The 15,567-nt window shown below is 44.2% G+C and overlaps 5 protein-coding genes across 7 annotated transcripts; 3 read left to right on the forward strand and 2 right to left on the reverse strand.

The window, feature by feature from the left end:
* The first annotated feature begins 231 nt into the window (after positions 1–231).
* On the forward strand, positions 232–2,165 carry LOC117580547 (L-threonine 3-dehydrogenase, mitochondrial). Its single transcript, XM_034267144.1, has 6 exons — positions 232–416; positions 512–761; positions 815–941; positions 1,003–1,150; positions 1,594–1,699; positions 1,760–2,165. The coding sequence occupies exons 1-6, from the start codon at positions 275–277 to the stop codon at positions 2,088–2,090; spliced, it is 1,104 nt and encodes a 367-aa protein (XP_034123035.1). The 5' UTR covers positions 232–274; the 3' UTR covers positions 2,091–2,165.
* A 3-nt stretch (positions 2,166–2,168) lies between these two features.
* On the reverse strand, positions 2,169–11,775 carry LOC117580549. 2 transcript variants are annotated; one of them, XM_034267148.1, is made up of 3 exons: positions 11,751–11,775; positions 4,811–5,204; positions 2,169–3,786 (listed from the first exon to the last, which is right to left on the reverse strand). In XM_034267148.1, the coding sequence occupies exons 2-3, from the start codon at positions 5,151–5,153 to the stop codon at positions 3,548–3,550; spliced, it is 582 nt and encodes a 193-aa protein (XP_034123039.1). In that variant the 5' UTR covers positions 5,154–5,204; positions 11,751–11,775; the 3' UTR covers positions 2,169–3,547. The 2 variants fall into 2 exon arrangements, with proteins under 2 accessions (XP_034123039.1, XP_034123038.1); XM_034267147.1 differs by lacking the exon at positions 11,751–11,775 and having other exon boundaries at positions 4,811–5,489.
* LOC117580550 (vacuolar ATPase assembly integral membrane protein VMA21 homolog) lies at positions 5,606–6,358 on the forward strand. Its single transcript, XM_034267150.1, has 2 exons — positions 5,606–5,782; positions 5,852–6,358. The coding sequence occupies exons 1-2, from the start codon at positions 5,702–5,704 to the stop codon at positions 6,095–6,097; spliced, it is 327 nt and encodes a 108-aa protein (XP_034123041.1). The 5' UTR covers positions 5,606–5,701; the 3' UTR covers positions 6,098–6,358.
* LOC117580548 (glutaminyl-peptide cyclotransferase) lies at positions 6,335–8,477 on the forward strand. 2 transcript variants are annotated; one of them, XM_034267145.1, is made up of 2 exons: positions 6,335–6,495; positions 7,069–8,477. In XM_034267145.1, exons 1-2 carry the CDS (start codon positions 6,358–6,360, stop codon positions 8,014–8,016), a joined length of 1,086 nt encoding a protein of 361 aa, XP_034123036.1. In that variant the 5' UTR covers positions 6,335–6,357; the 3' UTR covers positions 8,017–8,477. The 2 variants fall into 2 exon arrangements, with proteins under 2 accessions (XP_034123036.1, XP_034123037.1); XM_034267146.1 differs by lacking the exon at positions 6,335–6,495 and adding an exon at positions 6,603–7,003.
* On the reverse strand, positions 8,271–15,240 carry LOC117580546 (zinc transporter 1). The gene is made up of 4 exons (XM_034267143.1): positions 14,994–15,240; positions 10,939–11,136; positions 9,234–9,936; positions 8,271–9,170 (listed from the first exon to the last, which is right to left on the reverse strand). Exons 2-4 carry the CDS (start codon positions 11,125–11,127, stop codon positions 8,527–8,529), a joined length of 1,536 nt encoding a protein of 511 aa, XP_034123034.1. The 5' UTR covers positions 11,128–11,136; positions 14,994–15,240; the 3' UTR covers positions 8,271–8,526.
* Positions 15,241–15,567: the final 327 nt, after the last annotated feature.

A 15,567-nucleotide genomic window follows, 5' to 3' on the forward strand; every position in this document is an offset into this window, starting at 1 on the left:
GACAGCTCCCCCCAAAAGCACCATGCCACATACAAGTCATAATGAATTTGACTGGCTGCCAAATGCTGCTCGTGCTACGAGTAATACTCACCATCGCAGAGCTAACTATGCCAGAGTGTGCTCCCGCGATTTATACATATACAGGCGGAAGTGAGACAGAGTACGGGTACGGTTCGAGGGCTTGCTGAAAATTATTTTGCAAATTTCGAAATCAGTTTGAAATTGTCAGTCGCACGTCGCTGTGCTGTGCGCGTCCCAGGAATAGAATCGGAAAATGCTACGCAAATGTCTAGCCAGCGTGGCCCTGGCACCGCTGCCCAGGATTACGCCTGCCGCACAGCTGGCCGGACTCAGTCAGAATCGTGGGATGCATCAGGCGCCGGACAAGTCAAGACCCCCCAAAGTACTCATCACAGGTCAGTGGACTGGGCCACGTGCGAGAGACTCTGCCAAGGCCAAGTGAATAATAAACCGCTGTTGAATATCCATTTCCATGTATTTCTGTCCAAAGGTGGCCTTGGGCAGCTGGGCATCGAGTGTGCCAAGCTCCTGCGCTCGCAGTATGGCAACGAGAATGTGATCCTCTCGGACATAATCAAGCCCAGCCAGGCGGTGCTGGATAATGGGCCCTACATCTTTGCGGACATCCTCGACTTTAAGGGTCTGCAGAAGATCGTTGTCAATCATCGCATCGATTGGCTGATACACTTCTCCGCGCTGCTCAGTGCTGTGGGTGAGCAGAATGTGCCACTGGCTGTGAGGTGAGTTCGGATCACTTCTGATTCAAAAGACTTTTTAATGCCGCATTTTGTAGGGTCAACATTGAGGGTGTTCACAATGTCATTGAGCTGGCAAAGCAATACAAGCTGCGAATCTTTGTGCCCAGCACCATTGGAGCCTTCGGGCCCGACAGTCCACGCAATCCCACGCCCAATATTACGGTAGGCATTCTCCTTGCCCAAATGTTTGTTCGATATTTATGTTGCCCTCTTGTCCTTGCAGATACAGCGTCCCCGCACTATTTATGGCGTTTCCAAGGTGCATGCCGAACTAATTGGCGAATATTATTATCATAAATTTGGCCTGGACTTTAGATGTCTGCGCTTCCCCGGCGTCATCTCTAGCGATCCACCAGGCGGCGGTACCACAGGTATGGCATTCATTCATTCATCTCAATCTAGTTACTTTCCCCTTTGCGAAATTGTGTCGTCTGGGGCGCATTTCAAGCTTTATTTAATGCAATTTAACAACATAATATGCCGCAATTGCTGATCGTTTAGGGCAATCAAATGGCTTGACAATGCATCATTTATTATGCTACAGAGAAAGAGGGAAATACCTGTTGACCTGACCCATTAAGCTATTGACTCACTTAGTTTGGGTATAAATTATCTTTGATTGATGATACCAAAGCATAGTTGAGGTAAATGCAAAATGCGTAGAAGGGAGCTGAAGATTCGGTAGATATTATCTACTTATATTATAGTTCCGATCTTTAGCAGTGAAAGTACAAAAATTAAATTTATTTGAATGCTTTTGCATACTTTTGAGGATTTTCCATTGGATTATCGCAGTTTGCTCTTTCCTTTGCAGACTATGCCGTGGCCGTGTTCCATGAGGCCCTGCGCTATGGCAAATACACTTGCTATCTGCGTCCCGACACACGTCTGCCCATGATGTACATCGAAGACTGTTTGCGGTAAGCTGGTGGCTGGTGAATCCCCAACCTCGAAATCGTATCTAAGTTTCCTTTTTATAGCGCTCTGCTGGAGTTTATGCGTGCACCCAATGAGCAGCTAAGGCGTCGCGTTTACAACGTCACCGCCATGTCGTTTACGCCCGAGGAACTGGTGGACAGACTGAGCAAGCACGTGCCGAATCTGCATGTGACCTACAAGCCGGACAGTCGACAGTCGATAGCCGACTCCTGGCCGGAGGTGTTTGATGATTCCGAGGCCCGACGCGACTGGCAGTGGCAGCACAAGTACGATCTGGGCAACCTGGTGGACTTTATGGTCAAGGATGTGCAGGAGAACTACATCAAGGTGGAGAATCGCCAGCAGCAGCAGCAGCAAATGCTCAAGATCTGAGTAGTGGAGGTCAAGGCCGCATCTAGTATTCAACTCTGCATTTATCTAGAAATTACAAAACCCAACTAAAATGTACAATTCTCTTTTTGTGTTCATTTATTAGAATTCAATGCCTAAACACTAAGCACCTTCAGGTAGCGATATGCGAGAGCTTACTTGACTACTTCGGTTTGGGGTTAACAATGCCCGGATCGGTGCTAGTTTGTTAGTTAGGGTACTAAGTATAGATAACCCTATGGGTTAGTGGTACATTTTGTATTGTTCAGATAGTAAACTCCTCCTGCTCTGAGCCGCCCAGCATTTGGAAGTGATGCAGGCAACCGCCATGCGTGGCTATATACAGATCCGCCGCCTCAGCTTCACTGGAATTTGTGTGGACTTTCGTGAGAGGCTTTGCAATCACTTTTCTGGTTCTATGCTGCTCGAGCTGCCGGTACAGCCGCTGCTGTTTCACTTTGGGGTCTGTAAACGAGCAAAGAGTGGAGAGAGTTTGTCCATCAGTTTTTCGCATTTTTCACTTCGATTTGCATTGCTCTGCTTTGCTACGTTTGCTCCTTAGATCTTTCACAAAGTGTTTCAAGCATTTTCATTACTGGATATTCATTGTGGGATAATTATTGATGGGTTTAAGGCATCAATCCTCGTGGAATTGATATGCCCAACAATATTTCTCGTGTTTGTATGTAAATTTGAATTTATAATATGTAAAATATTATTTTTAATTAACAATATTCCATTATTTCCAACTATTCGCATGTACGATCCGTTCCATTCCATGCGAAATATCCATTATAGTTCTCGTTCAGAAAATATGGTAGAGAAAAATGGGTATATTGAATACATTTTGAACATATGGTGGTAGCAGCTTACACTAAATGCTTAAACTATATTTATGGAACAGCAAAATCAATTCACAAATTTGAAATCATTAAGTGCTAAATACGCCCAACACTTTGTAAAGGGTCCGAGCAATCGCTTCAAGCAGATTACAACACGATCTTAAGTATCTACATATGTATATATTGCTTCTGTGTCAGCTGATTGCATAGCTTCTCTTAGTTAAGTGTCAAATTGTTCAAGTTAATTAAGTATTGCTTGATATTTGCATATTAAGTACAGGTACACTCCAACGATCTTTCAATACTGTTTTCGTTCGGCTTGTTCTTCTTCTTAAGTTTGTACAGTTATTCGCTTGGAATTTTTATTGATTGATCAATTGATTCGTTTGCTATTTTTACAATTTCCCTTTTTTGGTCTGGTTTTGCATTTCATTTTTGTATGTGTATTTTTTTGCGATTTTTCCTTACAGGTTATATATTGGAAATTTTGTGAATTCAGCAAAGAGAAACGCGTCGTTTGGTGAATTGTTGCATGTGTTTCTGTGCGTTGCTTTTAAGAGAGGATTTTGTGAGTGGGTGTATATACATTTATCATTACTCATATTGTGTGAAAGATCTCTAAATCATGTGCGACATCATGCAACGACTCACATCACGGTTAGTGCGATGCAAATGACCTTGAAAATGCTGCTGAAGGCGTTGCTGTTGTTGCTGCTGCTGGTGTTGTTGTTGTTGGTGCTGTGGCTGTGGCTCTGCTTCCATCATGTCCCCAGAGCCAAGATCGCTGGCCTGCATCTCGTAATCCATTAAGCAGGCCTGTGTTCCAATTACTTGTGTGGCAGGCAGGGAAAAAAAATCTGTAAGGCGAGAGGCAAACACGGTTTAGTAATCAGTGTTAACTGCAGACACAACACGTTGCCGCTATTGATATGTATGTCACCTGCTGCTGTGTCACAGGGTGTATTTTATAGAGCGAGGCATTTCCAGAAAGAGAGAGGGCTCTCACAATAGTCGCCTATTTTAGTGTCGCTGTAGACGTGAGAGTGCTGGGAACTCCGCACCTCACCTTGTCTAATGACACCTTGCGCTGCTGCCGCTGCTGCCTCAGTCGACGATAGCTGACGGTTGCCCCAATTGCCGTTCGTTTATTTATAGCCGATGCAAGCAACGTTGACAGCGACGCTGGCAGAGACGATGTCATTTCTTATCGCCCTGTCGTCCGTCGTCTTTGTATTTGTTTTGTGCTTATGATAACGGTTAAGTACAGGGAACTGTACTTTCTTTGCTTTCTAACACTGAGATGTATCCTTGGGAAATATGTTTTTGTGGCAGATCAACTTAACATTTCAATTAATTTATCCATTCAATCGTTAATTGAACAATAAATGCGATATGGACATAAGCCATTAACGCTTGAAAGGTAATCTATAAAATACACAACATTTATATTGATTTTCACTTTTTGGATACACACTTTTATCTCGGCTCTTGTTCTTGTTGTTGTGTATAAACCCAAAGATTGATTCGGGACACACCAAGTTGCAACACTTGGCTACCACCTGCTGCCCTGCCCCGCCGCTCACTCCCACTCCACTGGCCACCATCTCACCGCCGCTAGAGCGTTTAAATGCTGATTTACCGTCTCTATAATGCTTATCGGCTCTTTGAACGGAAAGCTGCGGACACGGAAAACGCTCTAAATAATGACTGATAAGCCAGGTCAGAGTAACAAAGTAAACATCAGTCGGTAAGGTCAGCCCCCCAGCTAATTTTGTAACGAAATTCACGAAAAATTCCACGCAACGACAATTAAATGTCAAGGTTAAGCCAAAATTGCTCATTAAATATACAATTTTTGTTTGTAATATGAAATCAACTTACCATTACAATACTGGGCCGCCAGATCCACATCGTCGAAGCGGCAGCGCTTGGTGTGCATCGGGTTATCCCCGTCCTCGGATGGCTCATTCCCGTTACAACGCTTTTTGCAGCGACCTGCAGACGCGGCGGCAGCATCCACTGGCTGCTCATTGTTGTTGGCATCGTTCATGAATGGCCATGAATGACCGCCACTGGGAGCATCGACAGGGGGAACAGCAGCGTAAGAGACTGCACGTGGATTGAATGGATCCAAGGTTTGTCGCATCTGCGTGGTTTCGAAATTGGCGGCAGTCGCGCCCGCCGAATCTGCATGTGCCCAGCACTCGAAATTTGTTAACACCATGCTGATGATGCGCGCCACCAGTGGAATTTTACCAAGAATAAACACACAGCAAAAAACAAAGCACTATTGAACGCCGTCCTAACTGTACTCGGTCGCACGGCAAACTGCAGTCGAAGATGGATTTTTCGGTATACAGTTAAATGCCGCAAAAGCAAATACGCAGCAATTGCAAAATGCTGAAATAAATTTAATTAACACACGCAAGCGGACGAGCACACAACCAACTACGAGGCGAACGGGCCAACGAAACGAGCGCACGATGACGGCAATTGTTAAAAATAAACCCGCAATAAGCAAGTTTTACATTTTGCCGCTTTGATTCTTCTGTCACGCTTTTGGTTTTCCTTTCGAACTTCGTTCCGATGAGTATCGCGCACGCAGGGGTGCTTCGAAACATCGATGGGTAACAAAGCAACTGTAGAAACTATCGCGATATCATGTGATTGTCAAAATGGATGATAAAAACGAATGGCAGCCAAAAGAAAAAACAAAATAGTCAAAAATAATCAGAGTTTTCAATTGGAATAAGTTCAAAAATATTTAGAAAAATGACGAACAAAAATAAGAAAACCATCGCCGGCATTGGAGGCCCTGCTGCCCCCTCGAAACAGTCCAAACAGAAGTCTGAGGTAAGGTGCACAATGGTGGGCAGGGCGGAATTGCCGGTAGTTAAGCCCTCTTCTTGTTTATGTTTCTAGGACTCCCAGGACTACAGCTCTTTCAAGACAGTGCTCTTCTACTGCATGCTGATTGTGTTCCTGCCTGTGATCACATTCTTTCTGATGAAGGCCGTCGTTTTGGATGGCTTCTTCGAGATGAGCGAGGTCAAAGTTAACATTTTCTCGGCGGTCGGTGCCGTGGTGTCCTTACACATTGCTCTAGGACTGTATATCTACCGTGCCTACTTTGGAGCCGCCAGCTCCAAGGCACCGAAGGAAGACTAAGCTTCTGGAGACTGTTTACCATTTCCATTTATTCGCGTTCTGTTATAGAAAGTATTAGCTAAGTCAAACGAAACGATACACTTTTGTACATACACCCAATGTTTATATGCCCGAGAGGGGGAGGGAAAGCTGTCTGTAAATGTGTGTAATCGTTTTCTATTGCATAACTCTCGATAGCAGCGGGAAAAACGTGCAACCCACTTTGTTGTCTAGTGTTTTGTGTGAATAATTCTGCATTAAAAAAGACATTAATAAGTGAAATGCGTGTTTTATTGAATCATGGCAGGTCGTGGGTGCGCCAATATTCGTGGATGCAGGCAGTCAGAACGTTGCTGCCAAAGCCGCGCAAGAAAATCTACAATCTTGGAGCTTGCTTTGAGCTGGTCGACATTTCACAGGTTAGATTTATGTACATTATTAATATTTCGATTTAATTTAAAGATATTCGTTGAATGTACAACACTGAGAAATAGCTGCACATGAGCGCCACCTGTTGTTAAAGTCAAACAGCTGTTCTGGCCAGAATATATTTGTTTGTGCTTGTTTATTGCCCCCCAACAAGTGCAAAAACGATAAATTGATAGTGATAGATGCCACGCAACAATTTCGTTAACACATGCTGCAGTCTACACACCTGTGCCCATGCAGCACCACGCCCAGCGGCCAACAACCAGCACGCACAATTGATTTGAACCACCTGTTAGAACGCTGCGAGGCGAGAATCCCATTCACCAGCAAAACGGAATTACTCCGCCACGTATTCGGGAATCAGTGTTCAACATGCTGCGACGCCAGCTGCCTCGATTGCCTCCGAACATGTGGACATTGTGCGTGCAGGCGGCTCTGATAGCCACCTTGGTCAAGGGCTCGGTGTCACTGTCGGACAATGCGGTTGGCCGAGCACAGGTGCCACTACCCCCCCAAAGCAACCATCTGGCTGTGTGTTAACTGTCTACTTTTTCCCGTTGCAGACCTCGTACAATCCTAGCATGCTCTCTGAGTCTAAATTCCTGGAATACAGCAATCTGTCGAACAAACTGCACTTGCGGGAAGCCATCAGCAGCATTTTGATTCCACGCGTGGTGGGCACCGGCAATCACAGCCTCGTGAGGCAGTACATCGTAGAGAGCCTGAGAGATCTAGACTGGCATGTGGAGCTGGACAGCTTCCATGATACGGCCCCCATTATGGGTCCGCTGCATTTCCACAATATTATTGCCACCCTGAACCCAAACGCAGAGCGTTATTTGGTCCTAGCCTGCCACTACGACAGCAAGTACATGCCGAATAAGGAATTTCTGGGAGCCACGGACTCCGCAGTGCCCTGTGCCATGCTATTAAACCTGGCCCAAGTGCTGCAGGAGCAGCTAAAACCGCTGACGAAGTCCAAACTCAGTCTAATGCTTTTGTTCTTCGACGGCGAGGAGGCCTTCGAGGAGTGGGGACCCAAAGACTCAATTTACGGTGCCCGGCACTTGGCGAAACGCTGGCACCACGAGGGAAAACTGGATAGCATTGATATGCTTGTTCTGCTGGACCTGCTGGGTGCACCCGATCCGGCATTCTACAGTTTCTTCGCCAACACAGAATCGTGGTACATGCGCCTCCAGTCCGTGGAGACGCGTCTCGCGCAGGTTGACTTGCTGGAGCGTTATGCCAGCAGTGGGGTATCTCAGCGGGATCCCACGCGCTACTTCCAGTCACAGGCCATGCGCTCCTCCTTAATCGAGGACGATCACATACCGTTCCTCAGGCGCAATGTACCCGTTCTCCATTTAATACCCGTGCCCTTCCCCAGCGTCTGGCATACGCTCGACGATAACGAAAGTGTGATTGATTATGCGACTACGGACAACCTGGCGCTGATTATACGGCTCTTTGCTTTGGAATATCTCTTGGGCGGAGACCAGGCAAAGTAGTAGGGTGGAGTAACCCCCAAAAAAACAGAGAAACATGTATGATATTTATAGATGTAGTACTTATGTGTATGTATGTACATGACGGCCTTATCTATCTGACCTGTCCGATATCAAACATTGTTGTTAACTATTGTTACTCGCTGTGGAAATCATGTGGATCGTATAGTTAACTAACTGTCCTGGCCAATGTGTAATCCAAATATTTTTATAGCTATTTATACGTAAGCAGAGTTCCCAACTGAACAATTTGCTCATTCAATTGATTGTATGTATTTTTAATTAATTATTTTTCGTTTGTATAATTGCTAGGAATAATGCAATAACAATACACAATACAATACATGTACCTTAAAAACAATGGATTCGTTAAGCTAAAATGTACAAGCACGTGTCCTAACTAGTTAAGCGTCGCGCGAGGAAACATTAGCTGCAACAAATTATATGGCAAAATCGTAAACTAACTTAAGAATTAGCTAAAATCGTCCATCAAGCTTGACCTAAAACCTAAAACTATTGTGTGGAAGGCTCTTGGCACTTTTCGTCGCTACTCGCAGCTGCAGGCGGAAGCGGACTGTCTTCTGTGGCCACTTTTGGATTTGTTGTTGCCGCTTCCACCTGTGACTTGGCTTCGTCTATCGCTTGTCCCTTTATCAGTTGTGCTGCATTCAGTTCTTTGGGCTTCTCCACCAAGACCGCACTCAAGTCGGACTTGCTTTTGTCATGCCCATGACCATGACAAGGCGAAGACTTGGACTTGCCGACATCCGGACTGTCGCTAATCTCTCGCAGATCCGTGCGTGAATCCCGACAGCACACCTTTTCGATGCACTCTGCCGCCTGGCACTGCATCAGGCACTCCAGCGAGGCGGAGGCATTCTTATTGGTGGACGGATAGAACTCTGGCTGGATGGTAACGGCGCCGATGCCCTGATCATGGAAGTACGAGCGCACCTGCTCGATTATCTTCAGGTAGAGCTTGGGATTCTGGAACTGGATGTGTATGGTGGCCACGTAGCGATGGGCCGCCAGCTGCCAAATGTGCAGATCATGATAGCTGACAATCTCCGGGAACTTCGTGACCAGCGTGCGCTCAAAAATCTCCAGATCGATGGAGCCAGGAATGGTCTGCAGCAAGATAAGGCACGATTCTTTCACTGTTAGGGGAAAAGGGAGACAAATAAGTTCCTATTCTCCTTTGTATAAACTTTTATACTCACTGTAGGGATAACTGAGCGAAATCAGAAGGATGCACGAGAAAATGGACAGCACCGGATCAATAAACTTGGCCGTATGCTGCTCATCCTCAGCCACATAGACAATGGCCGCACAGACAATCACAAAAATGGTGCTGGACACATCACGCAACATCTCGACGGCACCCTGCCGCCTGGTGGCAAAGTAGACACTGCCCACCTCCGTCTCCAGTTCTTCGCGCAGCTGGCGATCGTTACGCGACTTGCTCAACTGCCGCTGCATCGGCTTGAGCGATAAATCCATGTTGCTGGACATGGAACGCTCGAGAACAACATTACCGCCAGGCGTCAAGTGGAGGAAGCTGCCCTGATGCAGCGTGTAGCCACCGATAAGCAGATAGGTCAGACCGTTTAGTATGAGACCCACAAAGCCCAGCATCATCACGGGTATGGGCAGGTGCATCGTGTCCTGGTGATCGATGTGCACCAGCGTCTGCAGTGCCTCCACCACCAGCGAGAAGGAGAGCGAGGCCAGAATGATGAACACTATCAGCATGGTGAGTATATCGATGCGGGCCCAGCCGAAGGTATTGCGTAGCTTCTGCTCCCTGCACTCCCGCCTGGCCTCCTTCTGATCCTCCGTCTCGCCTAGCTGCACAACCACGCCACCGTTGGTGCCATTGAGCTTGGCCGGACACGCTGGCTCCTCCTGATTCTTTTTGCTGTGCTGCAGGTTCGAAAAGAGAATGAAGAATTAATTTTCAAATAGAATCATCGCATTGTCATTTGCTTTCTAAGCTTTCCAAGTCATAACAATTGGCAATGGCTCCCAAATTGTGGTTAGCGAGTATTTAAACGCTTCGCTGGTCTTCTCTGCCATTATATAAGCTCGGCCCCGGCGGCCCACACACCTACAAGCTGTCTCTCTGTCCGTTTGGACGCTTTCGATTTCTGGTATCTCTGAGGTTTCAGGCCAAGTTTTTTGTGGTTTTTGGATGTGTTTGTATATTTCTTTGCGAAACGTGCTTGGCACGCTTTGCTTTCCCACAACCCGAACAATATTTGCATTCATTCAATAATATGTAAAAAATATTTAACCATGACAAAGATCAAACACATTGGCGTGAATAGCGATGTGACTTCACCTTGGGATAGCCAAACTGGAGTTGGGTAAGAGTATTATTTTATTGTATAATAATAGACCACTGAGAGACCTGGTTTTTCTGAATGGAAAACAAAGAACACTTTCAAACACATTTATGCAAAAGTTTATTTAATTTCTGCCTGAATAGTTCCCAAACATTTGCAGCACCATTTGTACATTTGTTCATATCTCCACTGAAACTCCCTGAAATTCAGGCTGATATCTGTGTAGACAGAGGCATTAAAGTCGGTCTAGGCAATTACACAGCAATCTACTGATAAGCTTGAAATCAAAATGAAAACACACAAACGAAATGTGAAATGTGCAGATAACACAAACTAAAAGAACCGGCGCACCCCTCCAGAGAGAGAGCAAAAATATTTCAAATATTCGCTAATAAATAATAATTTGAAATGGAACCAGTTTCAAGACAAGGAGGAGCTCGGAATGCGTCTTGTGTGTGTGTGTGTGTGTGTGTGTTGCTGGCCACAATCAAAGTTCAATGCACCAGCAGCAGCCGGCACGCGACAAAGATCGTAAGCAAAAATAAAGCCAAAACCAAAAACGAGTTGCTGTTCCACTTACCTTAATTGTTATGATGCAGCCGCCCAGTGCGAATATGTTGCACAACATGTGATACGATGCCATGAGCAGTGTCAGAGCGTGCGTTATGTGGCTGAGAGCCAGCTGGACCACAAAGTAGCAGATCGATAGCACCAGCACCACATACAGGGGTATGGGCCTGCAACGCTGCAGTATATCTTTGATAGGCATTATGGGGTTCTATGGAATGAAACGTAGAGCGTTATTTGTTTAAATATTTGCTAAATGCGGATGTGACGCTAAGAGGTCACCACTTGACTTGTCAACGAACCATAGGTGTGATCTACACAAAATTAACTTAATTTGCTGGCCAAACAAAGTTACACCTTTATCAGCAGGCTGCCAATACAGATCGATGGGTAGAGAATGTAGAGGGATTTTTGACTTAAGAAAGTACTCTAGATCTTTGGGGTAATATATAGATGGGTTTGGGACATGTTCTTATGCTCTTTATCATTGGAAAATCTTCTTTCAGGCATTACGCTTTCAAAAAAGAAAACCCAACCCAACCACAATCTGTGTCAAGTTCAAGTTCCCATACTGCAAACTGCACTGAACTGTGCTGAACCTACCCACCATACATACTCGTATTTAGGGTAGTTCAGTTCATGCCACGCCATTTCATGCCAAACGCATATGCAAATCATCTAAATCAGCATTATGGGTATGGGCTATGGATAGGGCTTCTGGCTGTCGTCCGGCATGCAAATGAAGATGCTAAATGGGCTCGTTTTACCTGTGGCTTACCTGTACCGCCACCATAGTATCTCATTGAATCGATAGCGATCGCCATCGGAACGGATCGGAGCGACATTGACGTAACATTACGTGATCGTGGATATGGCTACTGCCGATTGTTTCTTGGCCTGTTCGCCTGTAACCCCAAGGTTAGACCTTTTTATCGGTCAGTCATTTGTAATTTTACAATGCCCTGGACTATTTTTGGTAATGAATAAATCAAGAATGTGGGAAAACCCCTTTAAAACCTTTAAAACTTAGACAACAAAGTAACTATAATTGTGCTCACTAGTTTCTAGTTTATAATCTCCAGCCATAAAATGAAGCTTAGTTAAAAAGACCTACCATAAAAAGATAAAAGTTCGATGGAATATCGATTGGTTTGGCTTAGTTCTTATCATTGCGTGGAGCGTGTTATAGGCCTATTTTCCATATGGCCTGAATATCTATCTACCTTATCTTCAAAGTAGAGAGATCAAGAATTTGGGCATATTTATGCCCGAAACTAATCCATAACTTAAACAGACCAGAACCAATAACATAATGATGTGGTTGCCATGGGCATAAAACAAGATAATGGAGCATTGATATATATGTATGACCTCATTTCTCCTTAGCACACGAAACCTCTGCCATGTGGGAGCCCTGATTGATATCTCCACCATCCATCTGGAATGCTCAATAAGTACTTATACAGCATTCGATGTAAATCAAATGGAATGATGCAACCTCCTCCACATGGTGTCAGCGATCAAACGATTTAATTGCATTCCAAATTGTCACACGTGCAATGGTAAATCATTTAGTTTCGATTCAAGTGATATAATCCATTGTTCTCCCAGTACTCCCAGAAGGTAATTAGACAAAATTCTGATACAAAAGCGTGAAATGGCGCCTCCGGCTCCAAATTGTTCACCAAAACACAAAACACACAGCGACAATTCCCAACGTTTTGGGAATAGAAAGCGAAAGCTGCAGCAACACATTAAACAGATAATGTTAGACAGGTAGCAACAAACAATTTAGATACAAGTGCTGGACCTAAATACATGTGTACAAATGTATGTATAGCAGTGGTTCCACTTGCCACAGACACTAAATGTTCATTTCCTCAATTTGTGTTCATTCTCAATGGGAGACGGAGGCCTGTACAGCGAGAGAGATAACGAAGATAGTGGAGATATGTATCTCCATAGAGCCAGACACAAAGAGCACACTGGCTACGCTTATTGTTGTTGCTAGGGGGATCTGAGTTCGATGTGCTCTACAGATTACAGTAAGTAAGGCCAAAGAAATGTCCCCATAAATTTATACCCGGTTTTTCCTTCCCCCAGTTTTCGAATGGCTTTCCAAAATATTTGATGACTCCTCCGGTATCCGGCTATTGTGTGTTTTACGATAACGTAAAATCCGCTTAATAAATCTGTCCCAAGCGCTGACAGCTCAATTGTCAATTAGATCAATGCAACAAGTGACTCCATCAACAAATACACACAGACAACAACAAATAAAAGGTAAACTCTGCTAAATGAATTCGGGGTCCAATAACATTTTGTTTTTTTTTGTTTTGTTTTGATTTGTCATCAGATACGATGTGTTCGCGAGGAGGGAGACGTGACATTGCCTGCATACAAATTTAAATTTGGCAAAGAAAAGAGAGATAACAATTTGATTTTGATTTTTCTGCGTAGATTTGAATTGGGTCTGGCCTCAAATATTCGTTCGCCTGTTTCTAACGTTTTTGACCATTTTAGACAAGGTCGCCGATGCCTGTGGAATTTGTAATTTACAAGGCAACCGAAAACTGTTTTATTTTACAAATTCTATTCATATTGTTGTTGTCAGTGACAGCGTTGGCTGCCAATATTGGTGTTGCCAATTATCAATGGCATATGAGGCATGTTTGAATAGTTTTTCGAGCGCGCCAAAGCAGACGCCTGATAAACAGTGCAGATATCTATCTCTATCATCGGCTCTATACCTATCTTTCTCATAAATCAAAGCAAACACTATCCTGCTGTTTCGTTTGCATTGCAAATCTGACAGTTTTTGCTGATAACGTACATTTGCTGCGATTATCGAAAACAAGCCATCCCTACAGAGGTCCAAAGTACATCTCTAATTAACGGCAACGAAGGGCTTTCTATCTATTTCAATCTCTCATTATCATTAGCTCTCGCTTGCTCACAGGCTTACTGATTAATCCAGCCCTCTCTTAGTCTTTTTCTGTCTCATTTTTATAGGAAAATCTGAAAGTGCAATCAATAATCGAACACAGCCCATCTCTACGTGGGTTCAAAGTCCGTCTCTAGTTGGGGAATTCTGCAAAAGCAAACAAAGGAAATGTTGGCAAGACTGGAAGCTAATTTTGAGAATGCTATATCTGAAAAAAAAACTAACAGCTACCGTAAAGTGTGAGTCAATAGCCTCCCTTTGAGCGTACCACCTGCACATACCTCACAGCACAATTCAATTTAATTTCCCAATAAACGAAAAGGAAATGAGGCAAGAGTATTTATTGTAAGTGCACTTTTATGAAGCCCCATTTACGTGAGATCTGCGCCTATATTCCATGACTTCTCCCCAGACTGAGGAACTACCTAAGACTCGAAGAAACACTTTCACTCGTCCTCCCGCTGGAGCGTGATCAACGCAGCGCATTCTTTCAGCATTCAACTGATGAAAACAAATTAAAATAATACACAAATTGATATTAGCTTCAATTACGCTTGATGAGGCTCATCAAATATTTCTAGCGGTAAAGTAATTGTTAAGTTAATAATTCATTGAGAACTTTTGGTATGCTTGCTTCGGCTCTTGGGCCAATTTTTGAGCCAAGGTCTTTGTTAGCTGATTTGCATTGAATTAGTCAGAAATCTCTGGGATGAGAATTTGTTTTCGGCTCAGACATGGGGCTTACGAATAGCAGTAGTAGACAGATATAACCATTAATTAGCATTCATTTTGATCAAATTTATTTTTACACCAGGTACCGCTTGATGCGTTTTTATTTCGATTATTATTTTGCGTCGGTGCCAAGAGGTGCGAGAGGCGTCTTAATAATCACTTGCTAAGTGGACACACAGTCCAGTCCGACTGCTAACGAATCAGTCATCTATATACATATGAACGTATCTATATCTAGCCATACTGTATGCGAAAGGTGTGTGTTTTTACTGGATACTAGCGGTTGTGTGGTACGCAGCTAGCCAGATGTTTTTACACAAGGCTAAGAAGTTAGGGAGTCTTATCACTGTTGAATAGAGTGCAGAATTAAAGCTTAGATAAAGGAAAATTACCTTTAGTTTAGGGGCAACTTTTCACTGTATGTCGGACACCGTTTAGTTTTTTGTTTGGATTTAAATTTGATTTGTTCTATTTATAGCAGCACCACACAATGAATATTTTGGTAGGCTTTTTTTTTTCTAATTTATTATTATTATTTCTTTGTATATATCACAATTTACACACGCGTGCCACCTGGGGTAGCGGGAGAGTGGCAGATCGGACGATGCGGACGGCAGCGCGGCTCTGATGCGAATGAAAAGCAGAGCCACGAGGAGCGGCGATCAAGCCCAGTAAATACAAACAAATATATAGCTCACAAATCTGATGTACGAAAATAAACGGGGTGGGTAGGCGGGTGTTTAGTGGCTGGCAGACGCAGAGATATGGAAACAGCAACAATGACCACAGCCACAGCCGGCAAAAATAAAGGCCAATATATTGAAAGTGAGCGTGCAAGTGCCTGTCTGTGTGTTTGTCAGCGAAAGAAAGAGAGAGAAAGCAAGCCATAGACCAAAAGAGAGAGAGAAGCAACACGTGTGTGGGTGTAAAAGTGTGATAGAAGAGAGAGAGAGTGAGAGAGAGTGA

This window comes from Drosophila guanche, unplaced genomic scaffold (assembly GCF_900245975.1).
Source record: "Drosophila guanche unplaced genomic scaffold, DGUA_6, whole genome shotgun sequence".
NCBI lineage: Eukaryota > Metazoa > Arthropoda > Insecta > Diptera > Drosophilidae > Drosophila > Drosophila guanche.